General features: G+C 38.6%; 2 protein-coding genes across 5 annotated transcripts; one reads left to right on the forward strand and one right to left on the reverse strand.

Annotated features, from left to right (window-relative positions):
• The first annotated feature begins 508 nt into the window (after window positions 1-508).
• On the forward strand, window positions 509-7084 carry LOC143863979 (uncharacterized). Of its 3 annotated transcripts, XM_077374789.1 has the most exons (5): window positions 509-604; window positions 5595-5726; window positions 5865-6194; window positions 6388-6408; window positions 6524-7084. In XM_077374789.1, the coding sequence occupies exons 2-4, from the start codon at window positions 5642-5644 to the stop codon at window positions 6393-6395; spliced, it is 423 nt and encodes a 140-aa protein (XP_077230904.1). In that variant the 5' UTR covers window positions 509-604; window positions 5595-5641; the 3' UTR covers window positions 6396-6408; window positions 6524-7084. The 3 variants fall into 3 exon arrangements, 2 of the variants coding, with proteins under 2 accessions (XP_077230904.1, XP_077230903.1); XR_013241050.1 differs by having other exon boundaries at window positions 5873-6194; window positions 6388-7084; XM_077374788.1 differs by having other exon boundaries at window positions 6388-7084.
• A 2549-nt stretch (window positions 7085-9633) lies between these two features.
• Window positions 9634-13446, reverse strand: LOC143863527 (growth-regulating factor 6-like). Of its 2 annotated transcripts, none has more exons than XM_077374218.1 (4): window positions 13207-13446; window positions 10568-10922; window positions 10046-10482; window positions 9634-9815 (listed from the first exon to the last, which is right to left on the reverse strand). In XM_077374218.1, exons 1-4 carry the CDS (start codon window positions 13373-13375, stop codon window positions 9718-9720), a joined length of 1059 nt encoding a protein of 352 aa, XP_077230333.1. In that variant the 5' UTR covers window positions 13376-13446; the 3' UTR covers window positions 9634-9717. The 2 variants fall into 2 exon arrangements, with proteins under 2 accessions (XP_077230333.1, XP_077230334.1); XM_077374219.1 differs by having other exon boundaries at window positions 9634-9850.
• Window positions 13447-16136: the final 2690 nt, after the last annotated feature.

The raw sequence follows: 16136 nt of genomic DNA on the forward strand, positions 1-16136 counted from the left end.
ATTGTTAAGAATACATTTATCTAATTATGTATACTCTTCATCAATCAAACCTTGTGTGTTTGGTTGCACAAAAGCCAGGATGTTTAGGGGTTTTGCTTGGCATTTAGGAACCACATTAGAGAAATCCCTTGTTTGGTTGCCAATAGAGCAGTCTCTTGGCTAATTGCATGTCTGGTGATGTGTCACCTTTGTCCCCTCCCTATGATATCCAAGCCAAACAAGGGAAGGGAAGTTCCATGTTAAATTCCTGTTGTTGCTCTTCGACACGATCATGTTTTTATAATGGGACAATTTCACCTTCTTTTACAGTGTTTAAGCTACTGTTAAATGCTTTTACAATTTCCAAGATTGAAACACCCAACTCCTAGGGGTGTTTTCGTCCATTAGCCCTATTTGGGCAAAATTGGAAAATTAGAATATTTTAGGGGTAAGTTTGTAAAAATCACTAAAAACTAGATTTTTAAGTATAAATACACTTTAGGGCACCGAATCCATCACTTCTTCTCCAGAGAAAACCGTAGAGAGATATATGTAGAAAAAACCCTAAAGGGAGGAGAGAAGGCTGTGGAAGCAGATTTCTAGCAAAGAAAGTCTAGTTTTTAAGGTAAGATTTTCATTTTGATAATTAATAACAACTTTTGTTGGTAGATTTATTAAAGATCTATAAAAGTCTGCAACATCAAGATGATTGATCCTTCTTTCATGGTTAGATTCGATTAGGATGGATTTTCAACGATTTTCTTGATTTGTGGGGATCTTTGATTACAAAGATTTTCATGAAAGATCGTCCAAGGGTCATCTCGATTAAAGAATATCATTAGTATTAGATATAGGGGTTATAAGATGGTTTATCATGAAAGAAAATTAAAGTTTGGGGAAGAAAATTAAGGTTTTCCAAATCAACCGTGAGAGCTTCTAGTCGTTTTGGGGGATTCGATTCCTCGGGCGATTTTTAGGGTTATTTTTTATTTTGATTGACCCTATAAGGCATATTAAATATTGATTTAATATTAATAAGTTTGATAGATGTTGGATCGGCATAGTTTTGTGGATCTCGCGTATTAGAGAAGATTAATCGAATTTTTTTTGTAAGTACCTTATTTCTATACCAGGGTTTATGAAATCGGTTAATCGTGAGAGCTTCTGGCCGTTTTGGGGGATTCGATTCCCGGGGCGATTTTAAGGGTTATTTTTTGTACTTATTGACCCTATAAGGCATATTAAATACTGATTTAATATTAATAACTTTGATAGGTGTTGGATCGATACAGTTTTGTGGATCTCGCGTAGTATAGAAGGATAATTGAAATTTTTTTGCTAAGTACCTTATCTCTATACCAGGGTTTTTGAAATAATGATGTTTTATATCTCATGTTGTTGTGTTTTCATGATTACATTCATTGTTGTTTTTTATATGTATTCATGAGAACATGTTTTAAAAAGGAATCATATTTCTTGGCATATTGTTTTATGAAAATTGAATCAAGCATGTGTTCATGTTTCTATGTGGGAAAGTTGTTGCTTTGGTTATACTTGAATATACCATTGGTTCTATAGAATTGATTTGGCCTTTGGGTCGTGGTTGACCATGCATATTATTAGGCTAGCTAAGTGTTTGAGAAAGTTGTCGTGGTATCTTTGGTATCATTACCTACCAGTGGGACTGGACACTGGTACGTGGTCATGTAGAAGCGGTCGAATTGTGCAATCTTGGGATAGTTCTTGTGGTTCCTTGAGCCTCATTACAAGCCAATTGGGGATGTGGCACTTCCCGTGACCATGTTAGACCTATCAACAATTGTTTAGTGGTGTTGTGGCACTGGTCGTAGTGAAGCCTTGAGTGATACAATTGGTTGACATATGTTTTGGTGCCTATTAACTTGCCCTTTAGAAAACTAGTTCTATTTATCTTTCCATGATAAATATTTTGGGATTTGTTTATACTGGAAATGTCTAGTTTTATATCATGTTATAATCATGTTTTACTTGCATGCTTTGATCCACCTATTATAGAGAATTGGTTACATGCTGGGTGTTCACTCAATCCAATAAATATATATATGTGTGTGTGTGTGTGTGTGTGTGTGTTTTTCAGATAACAAGGAATAGATCAAGGTAAATAACACGGTATTGGGGCGAGCATGGCACAGATAGAGGATTAAATTAGATTCATTGCTTGGAATTTTTAGCTTGAACAATTTATTAATAGAGATTTCAACTTGAACAAGTTATTAGTTATTTCATTTATAGTTGGAACTAGATAATTAGAATTATTTATTAATCCAAAACAATGTTTGGATGTTGTAAAGTCTAGTGACTTCGATGTCACTTGATCTGTAAATTTCTACGGACTAGATTCACGTCAACAATCACAGTACGTTAAGTACAAAATAAGCAACACCAAAACTATAGAAGGAAAAAGAATAGTGGTAATTCTTTTGGGAAGTAGCAGGTCATCTCCTTCTATCTCTTTTTTATTAACTTTTTTTGAACTGAAGTCCCCCTTTTACTTATTTACTTAGATATTCTTTTAACAGTAGAAAAAGCTAACTCCTAATTCTACTCTATCAGTAACTATTATTCTCTTCTTAACACTTGAGATAAGATAAAGCCTAAAAGCTATACGTGTCTTCTTTGGAGTCTCTACTATTGGAGACCTTTTTCCTTGCTTCCTTCTTTGCTACGCCTTCCATGTGAGATAATGTTTATCTCCCATTAATGCTTTGCATCTCATCCCAACCGAACTGGTCGGAGAGTCCATCCAAATTAAAATACTACTTGCTAACTTGCCATGTCATCTCTCCATCATGACAAAACATGCCACATCCTCCAATGGCCAAAAGGACACGTGGGACCCATGTTGCACTTTTTCCTTTGCATGTGGTACCTCCTATTGGGCCCACTCATGGCCACGACCCCTTTGGGGAATTTTGCTCCTGCAAAATCAACAATCAAGATGGGGGAGGGATTTTGCACCCCACCTTTACATGTCCACTCAGGCTGGTTTGGCCTGAGTCTGCCCCTTCTAATTGAATAATGCTCAATCCGGCCCATCTTGGAATTTTTCACGGCTAGTTCACGGATTTTGCCTCGTCTTGACTGACGAGCCTTCCGAGTGCGTCTCTACCTTTTCTGCTTAGGACCCCCTTTTGGTCGGATGGGTCCAATCTTTGGCGTGTCCGTCATTTATGAATTGTTCTTTGTCCCTATCATGAGCATCACAAATTTACCGCTGGCATTCACCAATTGTTTGGCCTGAGTGGCAGAGATGATAGATTTGGCACCTTCTATCAGTTGATTCGCCTTAATGGTATAGTCCTTCCCATCTTTCATGAATCGGTACTTTTTCTCCCTTCTGTAGAAAACCACATCTCTATCCCACAAATACGGGCTACCAAGGATCACTTGGCAGACATCCAATGATACAACCTCGCATGTGACCTCGTCCACGTTTCGCTCACTGATAGCGAACTTGAACGTACATTGATGTGTGATCTTCCTTTCCACATCTTTTTGAATCCATCCAAGTGGATAGGTCCGTGGATGTGGAGTGTTCGTCAAACCCATCTTGGTGATTAGTCCTTCTATGATCAGATTCTTTTGGATTCCTGGATCGATGATAACCCCCGCCAAGTTTTGCTTTACTTGGATCCGAACATTGAAAAGCTCCTCACGTTCGTCTTGAACTGAAGGTGCTTCATCAAATTTGGTCATGAGTGTCAGTTTCTCACCAACGGCAGTCATGTCTTGGAGTTCCTTGGCTTGGACGGGATGAAGGGTAGCCTTAGATTCTTCCTCCGTGTTTGTGTTTTGGGATCTCATCGGGCATAGCTCAGGGTGTAATATCCAACACTCCTCGTTTGTGTGTACTAGCCATTTGTTATGATTACACCACGCCTTACGAACTGGGTTGATATACTTGCTCGGTTTTGGATCATACTTGGATTTGTCTCTTGCCTGATCATCTTTCTTCTTGGGTCTCCGATCTCGTTTCTCGATCGCCATGGCTTTGATGCTTGCCTCCTCAACATTGGCGATGTGAAAGAGATTTAACTCTTCCATAATGTACTCATGCAATCCTCCTTCATATTTCATAAAGATTTCTCACTCCTTTAGGGAGGTCCCAAGCATTATGGCTTGTTTGTGAAACTTTGTGGTGTACTCTTGCACTGTTTGCTCGAACCGTTGTCTTAGGTATTGCCATCATACCCATCGCTCTTTCTTGTATCTGAGTGGGTAAAACTGCTTTCAAATCATTGTCTAGAACTACTGCCAGATCACTATCTCTAATCCCTTACTCCTCGTATAAGAATTCCACAATATGAGAGCGTGACTAGTGAGCTTCAGGTTAGCAAAATTTACCTTTTGAGTATCTGAATACTGGTCGATAAAGAAATACGTCTCGAGCCGGTCGATCCAATCGTCGAGTGTCTCTGCATCGACTTTGCCATCGTACATCGATAAGTAAATTCTTGCCTCTAGCTTGAAGGGCTAAACCGGAATGCTCTCTCTGGAGTCGGATGCATACTACACTATGTCTCCTTTTACCCCCTCATGGCCACTATCACCCTCCACCTATTTTACATGGTTGGCGGGTTAGGATTCGGCTGCGAGGTCCATGTCTCCTTGGCAGACATTAGTTGTGCCATCATCGAGATGATGGTATCCATTTGACTCTTGATCTGTAAAATTATCTGATCGACTCCATGATCTTCCACCGTACCTCTTTGCTCAATGGTTACAGATACTAAGCTTCCTTCTTCGTGTGCTTGTTGGCATGAAACATGATTTTTACAATTGTTTGCAGTCCCAAGACGATGGCGGAACCGGAGCCCTGATACCACTTGATCCAAAACTATGTTTGGGTGTTGTAAAGTCTAATGACTTTGATGCCACTTGATCCATAAATTTCTACGGACTAGATTCACATCAAAACAATCACAGTACAAAATGAGCAACAGCAAAACAATAGAAGGAAAAAGAATATTAGTAATTCTTTTGGGAAGTAGCAGGTCGACTCCTTCTGTCTCTTTTTTATTAACTTTTTTTGACCTGGAGTCCCCCTTTTTACATATGTACTTAGATATTCTTTTAAAAGTAGGAAAGCTAACTCCTAATTTTACTCTATCAATAACTATTCTCTTCTTATCACTTGAGATAAGATAAAGCTTAAAAGCTATACATGTCTCTTTTGGAGTCTCTACTATAGGAAACGTTCTCTTTGCTTCCTTTTGCTTCCTTCTTTGCTAAGCCTTCCATGTGAGATATTGTTTATCTCACATTAATGTTTTGCATCTCATCCCGGCCAACCGAACTGGTTGGAGAGTCCATCCAAGCTGAATTGAATTACTACTTGCCATGTCACTTGCCATGTCACCTCTCCATCATGCCAAAACATGCCACATCCTCCAATGGGCAAAAAGACATGTGGGACCCATGTTGCACTTTTCGCGTTGAATGTAGTACATCCGATTGGGCCACTCTTGGCCACAATCCACCTGGATCATTTATGATGGATGGGAAAAGACTTTTGGCCGGTATAAATTTGAATAAAGTACTTTTAGTTTATTTTGTGTATCTGTTTTATAATACAGGTGATGATGTGGAACTATATAGCCTTGCATACCCTTGTGGGTAGGTCATGGGTGCACGACGCTCTCATAGGGACTCTGGTCCGTGGGGTGACAAAGATGCTATCAACAACAAATTGAAAAATGAAAAACAAGGTAAGATTGCCCCATTAGCAAAACAGATATAGTTGCCTTTTCTTTCATATATATATATATATATATATATATATCTCTCTCTCTCAATGGTTACTTTCATATCTCCTTCTACATCTTATTGGGGTTTTGTTGGTGGAGATTTTAAGATGATGAATGGAAGAAATAGGCTTCCTCATTTTACTGCATCACAATGGGAGGAATTGGGACATCAAGCTCTCATCTTCAAATACATGATGTGTGAAATGACTGTTCCTCCTGTACTTGTGTACCAAATCAAGAGTAGCTTGGAACCTCAACAGCCACTTTGCTATTTCTTTGACGAATGCCCGCTGAACAGAGAGCCAACGATGCATTTGGAGGAAGAACCATCAAACGGTGCCTTATTCTCGAGGACCCAGCACTCCATTTCCACTCCAAAGGCTCGTTTGGATTCCTCTGTATTCAATTACCAAACAAGCAATCGCAAGGGTAATTCAACTATCTTTGATCATCATCTATTCTGTGAAACAACCAATTACTCCAAAAGCTTAAGCTATTAGAGTTGGTGTTATTTAATCCTTTATACTTCAACATATTCTAAACAATTTCAGTTATGTTGTTTTGTTATTGGCTCTCACTTATATTTTCTCCTCTCCTTACTGTATTTAATTTAATTGTGCAGATGATTGAATTGTCAAGATGGGTATTTTGGATCAGACGACAGAACCCAATCCACTTTCACCTCTTTTCTGATTGGATTCACTTCATTTCTCTTTCTTGGGTCTATTTAATTTAGTGTCTAGGAACTGCTTTTGAAGGTAGCTTTGGAGTGGAAATGGAGAGCTGGTTCCTGGAGAATAAGGTGTCATTTGATGGTTCTTCCTCCAAAGGCATCGTTGGCTCTCTGTTCGGCGGGCATTCGTCAAAGAAATGGTGAAGTGGCTGTTGAGGTTCCAAGTTACTCCTAATTTGGTACACAAGTTCAGGAGGAACAGTCATTTCACACATCATGTATTAGAAGATGAGAGCTTGATGTCCCAACTCCTCCCATTGTGATGCAGTAAAATGAGGAAGCCTATTTCTTCCATTCATCATCTTAAAATCTCCACCAACTAAACCCCAATAAGATGTAGAAGGAGATATGAAAGTAACCATTCCGAGAGAGAGAGAGAGAGGGAGGGAGAGAGAGAGAGATGTAATTATGCTATGAAAGAGGGTTTTTTGGCTGTGGAATCTTCTTTGCATGAAAAAACTAACTAAGGGCTGCGACATGAGCCTGCTCTCATTCTGACTCTGTACCAGAGCTGATGTTCTATTGCTCTTTATGACACTTGTCTCTTTTTTGTTTACGAAACCTGTTAAAGTACAAAATATAAATAACGCCTTTCTCCAAAAGCGCTTTTGGAGAAGTTAGTAAGTTAACATGGTATCAGAGCAAATGCCTGGGTTCAAACCTCCTTAGTAGCAAAATCCACATGCAATGGCAAAACTCAAAAGAGGAGCCACATGTGACACGTGTAGGCCAACCCTAAAAAAGGGGGGCCACAGGTGAGGAGTGTTAAAGTATAAAAGATTAAATACTGCCTTCTCCAACAGCTTAAACTTTTGAAGAACTTGGTAAGTTAACAAAACCCATAAACTGAAAAGAACTGAAAAAATTAAGAGGAATTAAATAGAGTCCTAAAGGTGTACGGTTTGTTTCTGCATTTTCTTAGCTGTTTTTTCTTTTCCATTTTCTCTTCTTGATTTGATTTTTTTTGTTGTTTTCTTCTGTTTTGTTTTTTTATGACCCACTCACTTGAACACAACGGTCAGCGACTAAAATGATACCTTTTCTATATTAGAAAACCCTGCTGGTTTTAGAAATATACCCTAAAACTGGGTGTATTACTGTTTCTTATGTTTAATTGGCCTTTGACCATTCAATTGATGGGCCATGAACAAAAAAACAGCAATGCTAGCTGTTGATACATCATATGATTGTCATTGTTTTCCATTGAAGAAATCCTTAAAACACACTTGGTGCATTTGGATTGCTGGAATCGGGAATCAGAATCGACACCCGTAATCTAATTATGCTAAATTCCAATACCACCTCTTGGGCAGGAAACAGATAGCGCCATAAACCCTCCTATCTATTCCGCTCTAAGTTCAATTCTGCCCATTTATTCTGTTCATTTATTTGAACCAAATGTCAGAATCATGCAGAATCGGATTAGGTCGTTGGTATCGATTCTTTATTCCGGTAATCCAAGCCATAGTTGCTAGAAACTTCTTAGTTGGATGGGAAACTGGCTTCCCTGAAAACTCGCTTTGGAAGCTGAGTTCTTCTTGAGAAATTCATTTTCTAAAATTAGCAAGATACCCTATACTACTCAATTTAAGACAAAATTCATGTCGATCTTCTTTCAATATCTTATCGGGCTTCTTGTCTGTTAAAGTGTAAAAAGATTAAAGAACGCCTTCTCCAACAGCTTAAGCTTTAGAGTAACTGGTAGTTTCACATGGTATCAGAGAATATGCCTGGATTCAAACCTCCTTGATAGCAACAAAATCCACATGCAATGGTCGAACCCAAAAAGTGGGGGTCACTTGTGCCACGTGTAGGCTAACCCAAAGAAAGAGCGGCCACACATGAGGGAGAGTGTTAAAGTGTAAAAAGATTAAAGAACGCCTTCTCCAACAACTTAAACTTTTAGAGTAACTCGTAGTTTCACATTGTCCAACAACAACAATAATTATTATTTAAAATCATTTTAGCATGCATGCTAGTATTATTGTTATAAGAAATAATACTAGCATATATCAGGTAGGCACGTAGGCCTTGCTTTGAATAGGGTTGTTCGTTCAGTTATAACCGAACCGAATAGACAGAAATTTGTTAACCGAAATAATTTTGGTTATCAAATTTCGATAACGGAATCCGAACCGAAATTTCTAAAAACCAAACCGAAACCGAACTGATTAAAAATTCGGTTATAACCGAATAACCGAATAGTGGGAGAAAAAGAGGGAAAAAGCAAAATCTCAGTTTGGATCGGAGGGCTAGGATCATCCTATCGATATGATTTTTTGAACACAACCTAATTAAGTTGTGATCAATCAAATGGACAGTTTTGATCATCCTACGAAGTGCCCATATAGCACTTGTTTTTGAAAAAATAATGGTTTTTATCATAATTTCGGTTATTCGGTTAACAGAATTTATTTTTTTTGAGATAACCGAAACCGAATAACCAAATTTCCAAAAAAAAAAAAAAAAAAAAAAAAAAAAACACTGAAACCGAATCGAACAGACCAAACCAATTCAGTTCAGTTCAGTTCGGTTACCAGAAACTCTCCCTATTCTATGATTCTAAGGCCTTCAATTTGTAAATGAATGGTTAGAAGTGAGAGAAGTAGAAGAAGAAAGAGAACAAATAGTCAAAATTATTAAAAAGGGAGTGAAGATATCAATTCCATATTTTATTCTCCCCAGAGATTTTCTAGGGATATCAAAAATTGTACAGCCTAAAACCAATTTTATCAAACGAGGTGGGCCCTTTTTTATGGCATGCAAAATAATAAATGATACGAGCAGGCTAAATGGCTTAATATAGTCATAAATATGCGTTACAGATCTTTGATAACGTAGGCGTGCTTTGAAAATCTTCCACCCACTATTTGCAAAAAGAGGGTGCAAAGATTCCTCTTCGAGCAAGTGAGAGAAGACAATGGAGCCAGACTCTCTGCTGTTGCTGCTGAGTCCAATAACTCAGCGGGTCCCTTGGGTTTTGATTCGTTTGTGTCAGACATAGACACTCATGGTGGTTGCAAAAAGATGCTTGAAGAAATGCTCAGTTAAAGTAGAAAGAACGAAAGATGTGAAGGTATATATCAGTAAAAGACACCCTCCAAATTCCAAAAAGATTGTTATTTGGGAAAGAATAAAATCAAACAAAGAAAAGATAGGAATCCTTCTATAAGACAACATTATTCAAGCTGCCTTCAAATGCAGTTCTTAGACACTAAATTAAATAAACCAAAGAAAGAGAAATGAAGTGAATCCAATAAGAAAAGAGCAGCATTGTTTGGTGATAGACCACAGCCTTGAAGATTGGGTTCTGTCATCTGATCCAAAAAACCCATCTTGATAATTCAATCATCTACACAATTAAATTAAAATACAATAAAGAGAGGAGAAAATATAAGTGAGAGCCGATAAGAAAACAACATAACTGAAATTTGTTTAGAATATGTTAAAGTATAAATGATTAAATAACACCAACTCTAATAGCATAAGCTTTTGGAGTAATTGGTTGTTTCACAGATTAGATGATGATCAAAGATAGTTGAATTACCCTTGCGATTGCCTGTTTGGTAATTGAACGCAGAGGAATCCAAAAGAGCCATTGGAGTTGAAATGGAGAGCTGGGTCCTTGAGAATGAGGCGTCGTTTGATGGGTCTTCCTTCAAATGCATCCATGGCTTTCTGTTCGATGGGCATTCGTCAAAGAAATGGAGAAGTGGCTGTTGAGGTTCCTCTTCAATCTCCATTTTCACAGGCCTTTCCATATTAAAATCAGTCCCCATAACAAAACAATGCTGCTTTTGCTGAGAGTAATTGCTTGGTACAGCAGGGCAATTCTCATGTTTCATTTCATCCAAAGAGTTCATTGCCATTGGCATAAATGACCATGAATTATCCAAAGGCATATCAGAGTTATTCCTCATTGTCCCTGAGGCTTCTGAGAAGAAAGCATGCTCATCAACACACTCCTTTATTCCATGTAAATACCTATTTTTTTTAATTGAATAAGGTATCATCAGTACCACAGAAAGACATAACATGAATAGTATAATAGGAGGTTTTCTTTTTCTACCTGCAATCCTCATCATCTGAATGGGGACGCTTTTTTTGGGATGAAAACCCAATACTAGTATGTGTTGAAAAGGAGGCGTGGGGATGAAAGAAGTTGTCGTTTTGAGGTGGAACAAAACAGTTGGAAGAATTGGAAGAATTTAGTGGGGTGGGTGGTGAGATTGGTGAGGGGTTATTTGTCTCTTCCAAAGGCTTTCTTGAACGATTTTTGCCTCTATGCATGTGTCTCTCACAGTACTTGGATTCTGGAATTGCTTCTTTAGCGCACCTCCATTTCTTCCCATCTGTTCTTCTGCATCTACCTGGCTCTAGGTCTTCTTTCCTGCCAAAACCCATCTGAAAAGAAGGGCAGGGGACTGAAATAGGCAGAACCCAGAGCACATATAAATCAGATAAGAATGAAATAAAAAATAAATAAAATCAAATAGATTTCAGGACCAGTCAAAGCCCAAGATGCTTCAGAAGACAAATTATTGACAGACCACAAAGAAGAAATACCCCCACACTCTACTAAAGACACTCCCAAAGATCCAATATGCACACATCAAGCTAGCCCATTATGTAACTCAGCACTCATCATTGACTATCGAGCTACATATTGAATAATTGGGAATCCAATGTTTTCCCTCTTTCCCCTAGTTATTGTCTCAAGGGTTAGTTTGAAGAATTTGGATTCCTTGAGATCCTTCAACCCCCCCCCCCCCCCCCCCCCCCCCCCCCCGCCTCATCAAATCTAATCTCACAAATCTAACCTACAACAGTCAACGACTAAAATGATACCTTTTCTACATTAGAAAACCCTGCTGGTTTTAGAAATATACCCTAAAACTGGGTATATTCACTGTTTCTTATGTTTAATTGGCCTTTGACCATTCAATTGATGGGCCATGCACAAGAAAACAGAAATGCTAGCTGTAGATACATCATATGATTGTCATTGTTTTCCATTGAAGACATCCCTAAAACACACATGGTGCATTTGGATTGCTGGAATCAGAAATCGGAATCGGCACCCCTACTCTAATTATGGTCGATTATAATACCACCTCTTGGGTGGGAAACAGATAGAGCCATAAATCCTCCCATCTATTCCGCTCTGAGTTCAATTCTGCCCATTTATTCTGTTCATTTATTGGAACCAAATGTCAGAATGATGCAGATTCGGATTAGGTCGTTGGTATCGATCCTTTATTGCGGTAATCCAAGCCATAGTTGCTAGAAACTTCTTAGTTGGATGGGAAACTAGCTTCCCCGAAAACTCGCTTTGGAAGCTGATTTCTTCTTGAGAAATTCATTTTCTAAATTAGCAAGATACCCTATACTAAATATAAGACAAAATTCATGTCGATCTTCTTCCGATATCTTATCGGACTTCTTGTCCAACAACAACAATAATTATTATTTAAAATTATTTTAGCATGCATGTTATTATTATTTTTATAAGAAATAATAATTTAATTATGATTCTTACAGGACTTGATTTTTCTAATTTCTCTTATTTTAGAAAACAATTATGACCAGCTTTAGTAAAAAAAAATCAATTTTTTCAGATGGATTTATTTTGATAGTATTTTGTAATATTTCACAGTTTTCTTTTAGGCCTTATTAAAATGTCCTTTGAAACCCAAAGTTGCGGGTGCACTTCCCCCACACTGTTTCCACGGTACCGTTCCCAATATCTTTCATTGGATTTGCTAGGGACATCGCAGAAGGCATTTTTCGGGTGGGCTGTTGCATGGGACAGCAGCCACCTAAGATTAATTAAATGAATAAGACAAAATCTGAGCATGCATGGCTGCTCTCACATGCAACAGCCCAGCCGTAAATTGTCCCTAGCAAATCCCGTATCTCTAATTCATTTGTGAAGGTATTACTAACGGGTTGAAGACTATATCAATCGGTGTTCCATCTTGCAAATGAGACATATCTTGTGTAGGCAGAAGCACATAATAATAAAGGTAATCAAGTCATAAAGGAAGAGATCAGAAGCCTTGAGAACAAATTAAGAAGCCTTTCTTGCTTGCGGACAAGATTGACTTCTAGGGGTGTATCTGGCTCCTTTGGGATCCAAATGAGTTTGAAATCTGTTACTTCACCGTCGGTTTGCTCATAGGTCACTAGTATTTTTTGATCATTTGAGTCCTTTTTAATACCCTATCTAACATGTCTCAAGGCCAAGAATGATGGTTATCATACCTAAATGTATCATCTTTCTTTTTCAGATAATAAACAGGTAGGGGTCCCCGCAAACCCAGCTTACCTACCATAAAACCATATTAATCACCTAATAAGAATGAATTAAAGAAAAAGCGAATAGATTCTTAGCAAGACAAGGAAAGCCCAAGATGCCTCATAAGACGAAAGCCATGGCATAAGGTTTCAAAGAAGAAATACCCACACAGTCCTGATGGAAGAAGGTCCCAAAGATCCTAATATGTACCCATCTAGCTAGCCCATTATTTAACTCAGTACTCATCTATTGAGGTTTGAGCTACATCAACAGATATATTAGATCATTGAGAATCCATTGTTTCCCCCTTTCCACATAAGGAAGATAGGGATGGTGGTTCTTGATTATAATGAAAAAATAGAAAGCTCAAAAGCACAAGTAAATGAAATGAGAAAACATTCATAACTTACTAGGTTTGTGCCTTGGAGTGATGGATTCCCGGCTTCTCCAGATTTTATACACAAGATCAGGTGGAACATCCATTTCACACTGCATGTATTTGTAGACGAGACATTGATTTCCCAGTTCCTCCCATTGTGATGCAGTAAAAAGAGGAAGCCCATTTCTACCGATCGTCATCTTAAAATGAAAAACAAAAACAAACCCAATAAGATGGAGAAGGAGATATCAGAGGTACCATTCCAAGAGAAAGAAGGGGGTATTTATGCTTTGAAAGAGGAAGGTTTTATGGCTATGAAATCTTTTTTGCATGGATAAAATAATGGCTCTGACCATACTAGTGCTGCCACCTAAGCCTTTTCTATTATGACTCCTGCTGCTCTGCTGCTCTGCTGCTCTGCTGTTCTGCTGTTCTGCTGCTCTTTCTGCCACTTGTCTATACTTTCTTTTCTTAGCTTAAACTTAAAAGAAGTAAAAACATTAAATGTGTACCGTTTTCTTCTTCCTTTTCTTAGCTGTTTTTTCTGTATTTTTCAAAATGCACTGTACAGCCATCACCATAGGATGATCCAAACCGTCCATTTGATGGGCCACAACCTAAGTAGGTTGTGTCCCAAAAATCATTGTCATAGGATGATTCTAACGCTCCGATCTAATGAGTGACTCACATTGTGGAAAGTTCTATAGATCTAACGGCTGGGATCATCCTATGGTAATGATTGGAAGTTAGAATCTGGCGGGACGCACATTGATGGACACTCCCTTTTCAGCAAGAGACTCTCCTCTATACTTTTTTGGCCCTGTCCGCCCTTACCCGCTCTGAGCCCGAATAGGGTCAGGACTGGATTTTCTAACCCTGAGGGCGCGTCAGGGTTCTTTTTTTTTTACTCTGACTCAGGTCGGGCGGGTTTTGGGTTAATGCCTCGAGTACCTGACCAGGCCCGACCCTGAGTTTTCTATTATAGAATTGTCTCTGTTGCCCGCATGTTGTTGAATTCATATTGTCTTATTTTGTTCCCTTTCTCTATTTATTGATCATTTTGTTCCATATAATAAGTGGTTGCTTTATTTTTTGCACTCTTAACAGGTATTTGCACTAGGGTCAATTAAGGCCGGCCCGGCCCGGCCCTGCCCAATCAAGGCGGGCCAGGGCCAGCACAATACCTTATAGGGCGGGTAATGGGTTGAGGTTTTCCGGCCTTGACTCAGGGTCAGGGCGGGTCAGGGCCGAGATAATGGGATCCAAGGTTGGGCTAGGGTTTTGAAAAACCCGACCCTGTTGCAGCCCTACTTTATATCGTTCCTAATTTCTTTTATGGGATTTGCTAGGGATATGGCAGAAGGCATTTTGGGGGTGGGCTGTTGCATGTGAGAGCAGCCACCGCTAGGGCTGCAAACAAGCCGAGCCGAACCGAACTTTGGGGTGTTCATGCTCCGCTCGCTTAATTTGAACGTCGGCTTGTGTTCGGCTCGTGTTCGGCTCGCTAAAATTTAACAAAGCTCAAGCGCTCATCTCGACTCTGCTGGGCTCGTTTAGTAAATGAACGAGCCAAGCTTTTAGTGAGCCGAACCGAGCCGAGCTTGTTGGAAATTAATCTTGACCACTAGATCTTGAACATCTATCAACTTGACTTTCTTGGGACTTAAGTTACTTACTTTCTTGGAAGCTTGGAAGACAAGTCTTGACCACTTTAGAATTATGTAATGCATTTATTTTTCATGTGATAGTGTGTTATTAGTGCTTAGGAAAGCTAATAGTAATTAAGAAAAGTTAATCCCGGATTTGGAATGTAGGCCATATTTTAGACCATGTATCTTCTTCATATGTAAGTGTTTTTACTGAAACTTAAAGGGTTTTGAGTAGTCCAACAACTTGGGTTACTTTCTTTGTATGTTGGGCATCAAGAGAACAATCTTCTTCTCTTGAAACTCATCTTCTCCCTCCAACCTCATTGGTTTCATTCCAACAAGCTCGAGCTTGGTTGGGTTCGGATTCAACTCGTTTAGTAAACACATCAAATAAAACCATTAAGTAATATATATATATATATATATATATATAGAGAGAGAGAGAGAGAAAACGGTTCTTACACATATGTGTAGAGAGTTCTCTACACACTAGCTTAAAAATACAGTGGGGCCCACATTGTTTGGGTGATCCAAGCCATCCATTTTAAAGGCCCTCACATAGATAGGGTGTCTACAAAAAATCAAGTCTATAGAATCATCCCAACCCTACGATTTGTGGAGGTAAAATGGATGTCTTTAAACCTTCACAAATTAGTCCATTTTTTGTCTCCACAGTTCGAATGGTTAGGATGATCCTATAGATCTTATTTTTTGTGGACACCCTATCTATGTGAGGGCCTTAAAAATGAATGGTTTGGATCACCCAAATAATGTGGCCCCCACTGTATTTTAAGCTAGTATGTAGATAACTTATCTACACATATGTGTAGGAACCGTTTTCTCATATATATATATATATATATATATATATATATATATATATATATATATGAGAAAAGTGTTGGTGCGCTTAAGTGGTTATAACGCCTCCCATTGGTTCCTGTATGTGGGACCCAAACAATTAAACGAATGGGAGGCGTTATAACCACTTAAGCGCACCAAAAAAATGGTGCGCTTAAGCACACCAACAGTTCTCTCTCTCTCTCTCTCTCTCTCTCTCTCTCTCTCTCCATTTTTTTGGTGTGCTTAAGCACACCAAAAAAAATGGTGCACTTAAGCGCACCAAGACTTTTCTCATATATATATATATATATATATATATATATATATATATATATATATATATATGAGGAAAGTGTTCCTAAGCTATAGCTTAGATAAATTTATGTGGCCCCTGCCATCTGTTGAGGGAAAAAATTGGCAGAAACATGGACACACAGTGTGTCCATTTTCCACTCCACATTTGATTGGG

Source organism: Tasmannia lanceolata, unplaced genomic scaffold, assembly GCF_043159265.1.
Source record: "Tasmannia lanceolata isolate RefF3 unplaced genomic scaffold, GAP_Taslan_0.1 ptg000044l, whole genome shotgun sequence".
NCBI lineage: Eukaryota > Viridiplantae > Streptophyta > Magnoliopsida > Canellales > Winteraceae > Tasmannia > Tasmannia lanceolata.